Source organism: Crotalus tigris, unplaced genomic scaffold (assembly GCF_016545835.1).
Source record: "Crotalus tigris isolate CLP2741 ecotype Arizona unplaced genomic scaffold, ASM1654583v1 scf7180000018548.2558034, whole genome shotgun sequence".
In the NCBI taxonomy this organism is placed as follows: Eukaryota; Metazoa; Chordata; class Lepidosauria; order Squamata; family Viperidae; genus Crotalus; species Crotalus tigris.
Genome location: NW_024097071.1, coordinates 513450 through 525801, shown reverse-complemented (window position 1 = coordinate 525801; position 12352 = coordinate 513450). Strand labels below are relative to the sequence as shown.

Genomic DNA, 12352 nt, shown 5'->3' with positions numbered 1-12352 from the left:
AACCTGCTTGTGTCTATGTCTGTTTCCTTGAAATAATCATAATTTTTACATACATTTCCAACTTAAGTATAAACTGAGCTTATTGGAGCTCTTTAATTGTTCCTTTCCTTTGATAATTGAATATCATATATTACCTTGAGGAAAACAAAAGTTTTTTTAGGAGTCTTCATTGTAATTTCAAATGAGGGAAATCATCTATTCTTTTAAAATTTATGATACCTCTAGGAATCACCTGAGAAACAGGGAAGAGTTGCATGATTATAGCAGTAATCCAATAGATATACAGAAAGGAGGATAAATAGTTAGGTGCATGCCTTGGTCCACAGTTCTTTGCAGACTGGTGTATATATTTTCTTTTAATATGGCTTTGATTGCATTTTCCACTTTATATTCTTTTATGATCAAACTGGCATTAAAAACTAGCCCATTGTACTCCAAAGACCCCCCAGAACAGCGGAAACTGTTGGGGAATGGCAGTCTCTAAGAACTCGTATCGCTTTATAGCAGTGGTTCTCAACCTTTTTAACGCCATGACCCCCAACTGGTCGTAAGTTGAGGACTACTCAACCGGTCGTAAGTCGAGGACTACTCAACTGGTGCAGCACCATTTGCAGAATGGGACTTTTGGCGGGCTCAGCAGGGCAGAGACAGCCTGGACGATTCCTATTGGCTTTTGAAAGCCAATAGAATTAGACTCTATTCAAGAGAGTCTATTCTATTGGCTTTCAAAAGCCAATAGAATAAAAGGGAGTAGCACAGCTAAGGAAAAGGGGGAAAAAATGGTGGACTGTGTTGTTTGGCAACCCCCGTGAAATGGTCGTTCGACCCCAAATGGGGTCCCGACCCACAGGTTGAGAACCACTGCTTTATAGGTATAGACCAGCACCTTAAATTACATTTTGAGAATAAGCATGTGCATTGCTCTATTGTAATATTAGACACAAGAGATGGTTAACTATGTGGAGTTAGTGAAAGGGACAATGATTTTGTCTGATTTTTAGTAAAAGTAGCTAAAATAAATTTATTCAATTATTTGCTTTGCTTCTCTGTTTTGAGGATTTTATTGAGGTTTCTTATAATATAAAGTACAATGAAAAGGGAAGCGAAAGGCAAAGGAGAAAGAGAAAGATACACCCAATTGAATGCAGAATTCCAGAGAGTAGCTAGAAGAGATAAGAATGCCTTCTTAAATGAACAGTGCAAAGAAATAGAAGAAAACAACAGAATAGGGAGGACCAGAGATCTCTTCAAGAAAATTGGAGATATGAAGGGAACGTTTCATGCAAAGATGGGCATGATAAAGGACCAAAATGGCAGAGACCTAACAGAGGCAGAAGAGATTAAGAAGAGATGGCAAAACTACACAGAAGAACTATACAAGAATGAGCTTAACATCCCAGATAACCACAATGAGATGGTCACTGACCTCGAACCAGACATCCTAGAATGTGAAGTGAAATGGGCCTTAGAAAATCTGAGCAACAACAAAGCTAGTGGAGGTGACAGTATTCCAGCTGAGCTATTCAAAATCTTAAAAGACGATGCAGTAAAAGTGCTACACTCAATTTGCCAGCAAATTTGGAAAACTCAACAGTGGCCACAGGATTGGAAAAGGTCAGTTTACATTCCAATTCCAAAGAAAGGCAATGCCAAAGAATGTTCAAACTATCGCACCATTGCACTCATTTCACATGCTAGTAAAGTTATGCTTAAAATCCTACAAGCTAGACTCCAGCAGTATGTGGATCGAGAACTACCAGAAGTACAGGCAGGATTTCGAAGAGGCAGAGGAACTAGAGATCAAATTGCCAACATACGCTGGATCATGGAGAAAGCTAGGGAGTTCCAGAAAAACATCTACTTCTGCTTCATTGACTATGCAAAAGCCTTTGATTGTGTGGATCACAACAAATTGTGGCAAGTCCTTAAAGAGATGGGAGTACCAGACCATCTCATTTGTCTCTTTAGAAACCTATATGTGGGTCAGGAAGCAACAGTGAGAACCGAACACGGAACCACTGATTGGTTCAAAATTGGAAAAGGAGTCCGGCAAGGCTGTATACTGTCGCCCTGCCTATTTAACTTATATGCAGAGCACATCATGAGAAAGGCAGGGCTAGATGAATCAAAAGTTGGAATTAAGATTGCCGGGAGAAATATCAACAACCTAAGATATGCAGATGATACCACTCTAATGGCAGAAAGTGAAGAGGAACTAAAGAGCCTCTTGATGCGGGTGAAGAAGGAGAGTGCAAAAGTTGGCTTGAAACTCAACATTAAGAAAACCAAAATCATGGCATCCGGCCCTCTCAATTCCTGGCAAATAGATGGGGAAGAAATGGAGGTAGTGACAGATTTTATTTTTCTGGGCTCCAAGATCACCTCAGATGGGGACTGCAGCCAAGAAATTAAAAGACGCTTGCTCCTGGGGAGGAAAGCTATGGCAAATCTAGACAGCATTCTAAAAAGCAGAGACATCACCCTGCCAACAAAAGTGCGTATAGTCCAGGCCATGGTTTTCCCAGTTGCAATGTATGGCTGTGAAAGTTGGACCATAAGAAAGGCTGAGCGCAAAAGAATTGAGGCCTTTGAACTATGGTGCTGGAGAAGACTCCTGCGAGTCCCTTGGACTGCAAGGCGTTCAAACCGGTCAGTCCTAGAAGAGATCAACCCCGACTGCTCTTTAGAAGGCCAGATCCTGAAGTTGAAACTCAAGTACTTTGGCCACCTAATGAGAAGGAAGGATTCACTGGAGAAGAGCCTAATGCTGGGAAAGATTGAGGGCAATAGAAGAAGGGGACGACAGAGAATGAGATGGCTGGATGGAGTCACTGAAGCAGTAGGTGTGAATTTAAATGGACTCCAGAAGATGATAGAGGACAGGAAGACCTGGAGGAACGTTGTCCATGGGGTCGCGATGGGTCGGACACGACTTCGCAATTAACAACAACAATGAAAATAAAGATTAAACAACAGAAGAAAAGGGAGGGGCAGGATAAAAAAAAAAAAAGGAAAAAGTGACTTCTGACTCTTCCCAATACAGTAAAATGCTTACTATATTTACACCTCAATATTTTGCATTGTATTTAGTTATTACAAGCCATTTCTATATTATACAATTATTCAATTTTTAAGTTTAATTTTGTTTCCATTTTGGACATGAAAGCCAGAAGCAATTTCCCAAGTTCTTGAAAATCAAAGCAAATTGTGAAATTGCCTCTTAATTTGCTTTGGTCCTAAAGAATGCTAAGTAGCATACAACAGCAAAAAAAAAAGGGGGGGGGAGACTAAATTTACAGTTCTAAATCATAGATTAGTTATTTTTACTTATATTGAATGAAAACTAGCTTTATGAGTCCCATAATTTTAGGGGAAAGAGAAAGGGGATTTGAACTAGCGGATTCAAATTTGAACAGACCTTTCAGTGAAATAGAACTAAGTTGGAAATGTACATTAAAAATGACAAAGCTTATTAAGCTATTCCAATTTCTGGTTTTGGCACAAATACTTCTTCTAATTCTAATTCCTTTCTGAGAATATTGAAGACTTTTTCTTAACAGCATTGCTAATGGATTAATATCCTAAGGCAACATTTATGGTTTCATTTGCAATCCATAGTGTTTTAATCCAGCAGTTTTGAAAGTAGCAATAGAAGGAATAAAAAACCCTGAAAAACTGTTTTACCAATAGTAGCATAGAATAAATAATTTTAATCAAAACGTTAGTTTAAAGAACTTTAAAAAGCAAAGCTTACTAATATGATTGTTATTTTTGTAGGCAAAATATATGTAGAATAATAGTTGCTTAGCTTTAATGAAATAAATACATATTTTATGAAAAAATACTCATAAAATGGATGTAATAAAGGTATATATCTTTTTGTAATATTAAAAACTGGAGTGGTTATGCAGACCTTTGATGCCAGATTTAATTTTATTCATATTGATTTATATTTTCTAATGCATGTTGCAAATCATCTAGAATCCTATTGGATTGAGGTGGTATATAAATTTCATCAATAAAGTAATAAAATAAATAAATGTTTATATTATAATAATCTGGATAGTATCACTCAGTTTATATGGTTCAGTAAATTGTCTTCACACTCATGTTAAATATGTAAGTATGGCACCATAAATTAATTTCTATAGCATTTTATATATTCATTTACTGATTCCTAAATTTAAAAAAGAAAGTCTAAAGAAAGATTTTGTATCATTTACTCTGATAACGGAATATATTTATGTACTAATAAATTTTGTCTTTTTATCTAATAGATGAATTAAATATTAATCACTACACTGAATTCACTACATGAATTCCATTTGCGTATTAACAACCAGTAACAAATCTGTAATATAATGCTATTATTTTTTTTACCGTCAGTAATAAAAATTATCTACCACATCCTTTCTGTTCTCAGTATCATTAGAACAGATTTGAAAACTTCACGTTCAATAACTAACATGCAAAGAAAACTTTGAAGTTTTGTAGATATTTCTACAGTATCTTTCTATTTTAACTTTCAATATCAGTTGAGAGGGGAATAATGATTAATGAATTCAGCCATACAATTAAAAGTTTAGAAACACAGAACAGGATAGGAGATAACACATTTTGCTTATTGCTGAATTTAAATACAGTTACAGCTTGCTTATTATTTTATTTATATTAGCAACAATGTAAAACCTAAGTATTATAAAATATTGGAACTAGATTGGATAATTAAATATATATAAATATTTCTTTTCTTTACATTTAGAATATTATTGCTGAACATGAGATTCGTAACATTTCCTGTGCCGCACAAGACCCCGAAGACCTCTCAACATTTGCTTATATTACAAAAGACTTGAAGACAAATCACCATTACTGTCATGTGTTCACAGCCTTTGATGTGGTTGGTATATAATTTTTCTTCTATGTGGTAGCTAACAAACCTGTATAATTTCCTGCATAATTTCAGTTAAGAAGAAAGTTGCTGTAGAGTAGTTCTGGTACCGATGAATAAATTGCATAATAACTACTATTTAAAATTTAATATAAATGTTTCATATCATTATGATGTTATAACTAAGTTTCTTTTTGAAAAATCATATATTGCAACTATGCCATGTAAGCAAGAGGATAATGAAAAATTAGGGAGGATCAGTTTAAACACCCACATTTTGGCCTAGATGCCCATGAAAAGTTTGAAGTATGAAGTGAACATAATATTTTGCTAATAACTAGTGTTATATAAAGTATACTGCTTCTGAAATTACAAATAACATTCAACCAACATCTAGTGAGCCCTATGCTCCATTAATCTCCCTTGAAGCAAGTGCAGATATTGCTGTATATTGGGACAGCAGATTCCATAGCAGCGTGAGATATTTTGTCCTGAATCATGCAGCAAATATATGCACATCTGCAATTACAGTCCTGTATGTGCACCTAGAGGGTCAGATAACAGAGAGAAGGCCTTAAAACAATTGCACTGAGTCCCTGATAGTATATGGCTCTTGTTAGTCCTTTGAGGTAGTCCAAAAAGGAAGCACTACCGGGAGTATCAGCATTATTTTTATTATAAGGTTGTATCAAACAAAAACTTGCAAGTCTGAAAATATTTCTCCCTTCCTCTCTTTTTAATTGCTGGAAAACTAGGAAGGACCCCTTAAGAAATGTTTCCCTGATTTTCCTCTAGCTGCAGACTGAGCTGTCTCTAATCAGACTGTTGCCTGGGCTATGGTTTTTCCTTCTGTCTCCCAAGGTCATTTCCACATACCACCACAACACTTCAGTGCTTTGACTAGTGGTAAGGTGACCAACTTTTTTGCAATGAAAAGGAGGACACAAATAAATTGAAGAAAAAAATATCGTAAATAAAAAAAACATTTTATTCATTGCAACAATAATACAGACAACTTGTATGTGCAAAGTTTGCCAGCCGGGTGTTTTGGCTTTCAAAAGCCAATAGGGGGAATAGCACAGCTCATGCAAAAGTTGAAAACAAACCCCATTTAAAAAAAAGGTGCCGGAACGCCATTCTGAGCGTTCTATGAGAAAAAAAAGCCCTGCAGATTAGTCTTCAAATATTGAAAAGGAGGACATGTAGGAGGAAATTTGTACATAATTGTACAAGACTACATAGATGTTCATTCTAAAAAAAATAAAAAAGCAACAGCAGCAGGGATTTCTGGTTACAATCATTGGAATGGCTAGAAGTAATCAGCTAGAGAAGCTGCAGAAAAATCAGAGACAAGTATCTCTTGTTCTCCTGTAGCACTCATATGGACAAACTGTGAACTTCCTGCAGGCCAAAGACCGCTTCACGTGTGCACTCTCTTGATCCTGGCATCTCAGTAATTACTCTGGGTAATGGGTATTCTTGAAAGAGAGATGGGCTGGTAATCCCCACTTCAGGCCTGAATTTCAAACAACAATAAACGTATGGCATTGTTATGAAGAAACCATTTCAGGTAAATAGAAGACTGCCAGGAAGACTATTCCAATAATACTACAAGGAGGAAGAAGGATTTAAGATAATGCAGAAATTTTTCTAAAAGATCACAGATCATTTTCATTCTGAAAAGCTAATAAAATAATGGGATAAAGCACAATGATCTGAAAGAAGCCTACATCAAGAATCCTATGTAAGTACATTAACTGATGTTTGTTAGGTTATTTTAATTTATTTGATTTGACTAAGCAGTGGTCACAGCATTAATCATGACTTACAAAAATGATTTTAAAAAGCAAATGAGAAATTAATTAAATTATATAAAGTTAAGTCTTAATTCAACATTTTCTTCTGTCTGCCAATAGCATGGATTTCTTTGCCACATTTTACCTTAGACATGAGCAAAGAAGTTATATAAAAGCCTAATACTGTACCCTAGATGAGATCCCTGGTATAGAACTGTGATGTACAGTGTTTTATTGATGCAAAATGCAAAAACAAAGCTTGTTTACTGCAGCTTATTTTTTTTAAAAAAATTATCTTTCTAATAGAGGGAAGAAACAGATAAAAATATCAATCCCTTTGCTTTATTGCAGGAACTTGGTAATGCAAGTAATAATTTGAGAAATCTTGAACTTCAAAGACCAGATGTACTATCCAAGGATGTACTATCCATTTTAAGTTCATTGTCAAGTTGGTTAATTGACCTTCATTAAAAAATGTTAAAAGAAGATCAAGGAAAAATAGATGAGACAATGGCTAGAATCATATAGTGTGCCTCCTGTTTCTCGAAGGAACGTTATGACTTAATTTGCCCATCATATGAAATACCATCTCTATTGTTCTATTACTTACTGTTCAATGTTTGTTTCTAACTTTCCAATAAATTTTTTCTCTGCATATTGAAACGTTTAGTTTATTTCTATGTAAAGGTTGAAAGTTCATAAAATAGACTAAATACAATATATTTCAGACCAAATAGCATACTGCAAATGCTAATCCATATTAGGGAAATTGAGACAAATGTGCATAGAAAAAAATGAGTTCTATTTCTTTGGAAAATGCACATCTCTGTTTATCCTTCCTCATACATCCTGAAAATGAACCAGAATCATGCCAAAATGAATAAAATTAAGCTTTGTGGTTTGGTTTTGCTTTTGTGAGTGTCTCTGTCTGTGTGTGCATGCATGCATGTGTATATGGAGCTTAAGGACTCCAAAAAGTGAACTATTCCTATTCCCAGGCATACTGCCATCCCAGTAACAAAAGTAAGCCAAGAATGTCAGTCACATCTGTTCTGTTGGTGTGCTGTCAATCCCTATGTTGATCTTGTTTTATTGGATTAGGGAAGGATTGCTGGATTTATTAAGTAATGCATATTTGAGTTTTCTGTATACTTAGAAATATGTACTAATGTGATGTTCTGAACATGAGACAGTCTTGTTAAGGAAAATTGATATCCCCATAAAATAGTTCTCATACAAAGGGTTTTTTGCCTAGCAAATGGGTTAAGACAACATGTGGTCATTCGTTTTTCCCATATATTAGGAGTAGGTTGAATTTATCAGCATACACATCTTAAGAATTCACATTTATATCTTAATTTTTTATAAATCTATTTTCTATTAGGCATACCCAATGCTATAAACCGTCAATAATGAGAAAAGATGAGTGCATTATAAAATATTGCATTAAAGTCTTCCTGGATATGTTGGACAAATTTAAATATAGGCAGAATATTTGCAGGACAAGTGTACCATGGACTTCAGGTTCCTTAAAATATGTTTTTTCCAATAAATATTTAAAAATTAGACAGACAGTGACTATTTGCACATCTTTTTATTATGAGTTACTGCTTTCTGTAATAAAGGATGGTAGGAATATCTGCCTGTCTGTTTTAGCTGTGAATCGCCTAGAACAAAATCTGAGCATAGAGGAATAATTTTAAAGCTCCAGTTTTACAAATAACATTTTATGTAATTTTTATCAGCTTGATATTCAGATAGCTCCTCTCTCTTCCCTCTATGCTTTAATCATTAACTGAAAATTTAAAATTAATCAGGCTTTATCTGAAACTCTCAGAACTCATTACCTAGATAAATACAACTGAACAGGTGACTGGGCCTGCCTTGCAGCCATGATACAAACTCTTCTTCTTATGTATTTCTGTGCCATGAGTCCCCAACCTCCAGTCCATGGCCCAGTATCGGGCTGCAGCCCATTCAAAACCCGGCAGTGGAAGTGGTGGGCAAGCGTGCAAGCTGCATTTGTAAAAGCAGTGCACAAGTGCACAAAACCATCTCCTCTCTTCTCCCACCTTGCCGCCACTGCCACAGTCCACCAAGACACAAAGGTTGGGGAATGCTGTTCTATGCAACAAGTCATCCTTTTAAAGTTACTGTGGTTAGAAATAGATATTTATGGACATACGTTGAACAAATTTTTCTGACTACTAACTATTTACATATGATTCCATACCAGTGAAATAAGACAAATAATCCAACTGAGGATTTTTATGCATAGGCAGAATATCTTGAATAAGGTTTTCCTGTTTGTAATTGCCTGATTATCCAGTTATATTTTAAAGAAATAGGAAAACTTACAAGAAAAAATAATGTAACGCATATAAAGATAGGGCTGGATTTGATTAGGCTCACTGACATTTTAAACCACGAGATTTTTTGGGCACAGGATAGGGCCGAAGCTGTTTGTAGCTGATACTACTCTGGTTCGGTTATGGTTAAGTTGATCTCTATAGTGGGAGAGGTGCCTGCAACCGTTTAGACCCCTTTGCCTGTAACTAAGTGGAGGAGACCAGAAATCAATTTGCTGCTGCTTCATGACAAAATAACTGGGAGTTAAAGAGTTATTTTCACATTGCAGTAAGCAACTAGTAACCACCAATTCTGCATATAGTTCACAAAGCCCCATAAGTTCAATATATCCAAGCATATAGTGCTGAACTCTGGGACAAATAATGATTGGTTCAAAATTTTAGGGTAATTTTCTTTTGACAAAAAAGGATAAAGCAACATTTTCTGTGAGGTAAGTATTATAAGCCTTTAAGACTTGTATCTCAACTTAAATCCAGTGAAATTTACCATAACAATTGTTCCTTAAATGCTGATAAAATGTGAATTTTAATCTTGGCAATGGTACTGTTTATCACTGGATGTCAAATTGTGAATTAAAATGCTGGCTTTCTATTAGTATTCCTGTGTTCTGTGAGCAAATTTTCAACTTGAAAAATAGTTTTCTTAATACTGCACTTACCAATCTGATTCAAAACATATAAGGTATCGCTTCAGATATATTTCTGCTGTAAAAATTCCTGCCTTATAAAGTAGACATTTATTTGGAATTAAATTCCAACAACAAAATGAACCATTGACTGCTAGGCTATAGACAGATCTTAAAATATATATCTTTTTATCACAGATATAAATAGAAACTTTGGATTTTACAATTTTAGATGCTTAATTTAATTAAAATAACTGCTGGTGTTGTGGAGTGTGTTCTGAAAAATATGAGCTTTAGAAGTTTATAGAATGTCACCTTGAAACATATATTGTAGAATGATTTCTGTTATGGTTCCGCCAACATTATACTGTAGTCTGGCTTCCCCACTGAATTTTAGTTTACTCTTCACTCAGAGGCTGCTGTAAAACATTCTAACCCAGTAATCAGTACATAAATATAAATATGTCAAAGAATATTTTAAGTAGTATGTTGCCAAAACGGATCAGCATGTTCCAACAAACCACGTGTAATCCAACGGCTGAATAAAAATGCTAACAAAATATATACAAATATATAACAACTACACCAATATTTGTAAACCTTATCTATCACAACTGACTGAGAATTCCATTTTGTAATAACTAGCAAAATAAATATTACAAAACTAGTAGACAAATTTGCTGTTGCATAGTTTCTTCTTAAAAATCTGTGTCAAACATACCAAAAATAAGCAGTCTGGATGATTAAGGTTCAAGAATCCTTCAGCTTTGGAAATTTAGTGAATGACTTTGATTAATCACTTATTCAGCCCAATCTGTCTTCTTATTGTGGGGAACAAGTAGAGACAAGGATGCTACATAGGAGCCTTTTTGCATTAAGATGTGTAACAATATGTGGGAAAGACTTGGGACTGGGCAAAGAGATGCTGCCAAAGGAACAACCAGGTAAGAGAGCACAGCCTGCAGCTGGAGAATGGATGGGACAAGAAGCTCAGATTAGACCCTCCCTAGTTTCTTGTGTTGTAAAAGAGACCAGGGGAGGGAGGAAGAATTGTATTTTCAGACTTGCAAGATTCTTACAATGTACTTTACAGTAAAGTAGAATTTGCTCGCCTGGTTGTGATTCCTATTTGGTTCACCTCACAAAGACAAGAGGAAAGTTATTGATTTAGCAGATAAATAAGCAAACCTAAATTTTAATATATATTTGTAGTAACTAATCTATGGAGTCTGCTTGTTTCATTCCTTGATGTTAATGATCGGATAGTGATAAATGATAAATTGTAAAATCAGTTGCTGAATCCTATTGCAAGATTAATTCAATTTACAAAAATGTCTTTAATATCTTTAAAAATTCCATTTGGAACTATTACTAGCTTACAAATAAATAATGGAAGGTTCAAGAAAGAAGATATCCCATTTTATGGCCAATGTGAGATCAGCATTTATGAATGTGTTTACAAGTATTAATTTTAAGACTGCTGAAATAGGCCAATGTGCAGTTGCTATCTGTGTAAAGGGTTGCAAGTTTGCAAAACATCAAATCTTTTATCATTCTGTTATTGTCTGGATTTCAGTGTGGATTCTGATGTTTTATGTTAAGCAGTGACCTATAAAAATGTACACATGGTGATTTCGGTTGACATGACAAAGTAAAATAAATTGTGTAAGCTCACAGTACTGTTCTTAAAATGATACTAAGTATAAATAAATAGAAAGATGAGTTTCTCTTCCCTTTTTACTTACAAAAAATTAGGCAATTATCTGCCATTAACTGGTAATAGAGGATGCTATTGAAATTAAAGAGGTAACTGGGAAAAAGTAATTAAACTGGGAAGAAATGAGAGAAACCGTGTTTACACTTCAGCTCTTCCCATCACTTTCTCTCCATCTAGTTTTGTTCTGTTTCCTTTTTCCTTTTCCTTCCCTTCCCAATGCAATTTTCCCTTCCCCCTCCATTGTGTCTTTATCCCTTTGTCTTTACAGTTTCTGCTGGAAGAAAGAAGGGGAATATGTGGTGTATACTCTGAGTTTCTGATTATGACAGTATTAATTTTATAAATGGGATAGTTAATTTTAAAGAAAATAAATTTGTTGGTTACCTACTTTTACAGTGTAGCTTCTGGCAGATATAATATACTCATACCTGTATATGCATATAAGCATGACACATAGACAGACACATTCATATTGATGGCAAGAGTGTTCTCCAGGATTGCTTTCAGGTAGAATTGGCAATCCTATCTTGATAAGATGGGGGAGCTGGACACTGCACAGAATTGTTACGTTTCTAATTATTTCCCATGTACGCTTCATGAGGATGGGTGCATTTTGAATTCAGGCTCCTCTTCCTTCCAGGTAAATACAGTATTATTTGCAGAATTCTGTGTGTTCAGTATGCCCTACACCCGTTATCTTCCTACAGATAGCAGATATGCATTTATGATTGAATGAATATTTATATTTGAATGTTCAATTTACTGTAGGTAAGGGAAGAACTTACGTTGTCTCTACAATTTTCTGTGTCAGTAGCAGAAAATGATAAGACAATACTGATGTGCAAAAAGCAATTAATATAGCCTTTTCACAATTAGTCAAAACTACCCTACACTTAGGATATTTTTAAGTTATATTCATATTAATCAGCTTAATCCTGCTGTTTGTTGCTATT

The 12352-nt window shown here is 34.9% G+C and overlaps 1 protein-coding gene across 11 annotated transcripts in view; it reads left to right on the top strand.

Moving 5' to 3' along the window:
• The window catches only part of ANKS1B (ankyrin repeat and sterile alpha motif domain containing 1B), a 359470-nt gene that overhangs the window by 343853 nt on the left and 3265 nt on the right, over positions 1–12352 (top strand). For 9 of the 11 annotated variants that reach the window (XM_039354033.1, XM_039354032.1, XM_039354031.1 and 6 more), the window contains one exon: positions 4763–4900. In XM_039354033.1, coding sequence (XP_039209967.1) covers positions 4763–4900 — 138 coding nt within the window. Of the gene's footprint in view, positions 1–4762; positions 4901–6265; positions 12345–12352 lie in introns of those variants that run through there. The other 2 variants (XR_005557974.1, XM_039354034.1) reach the window with 2 other exon arrangements.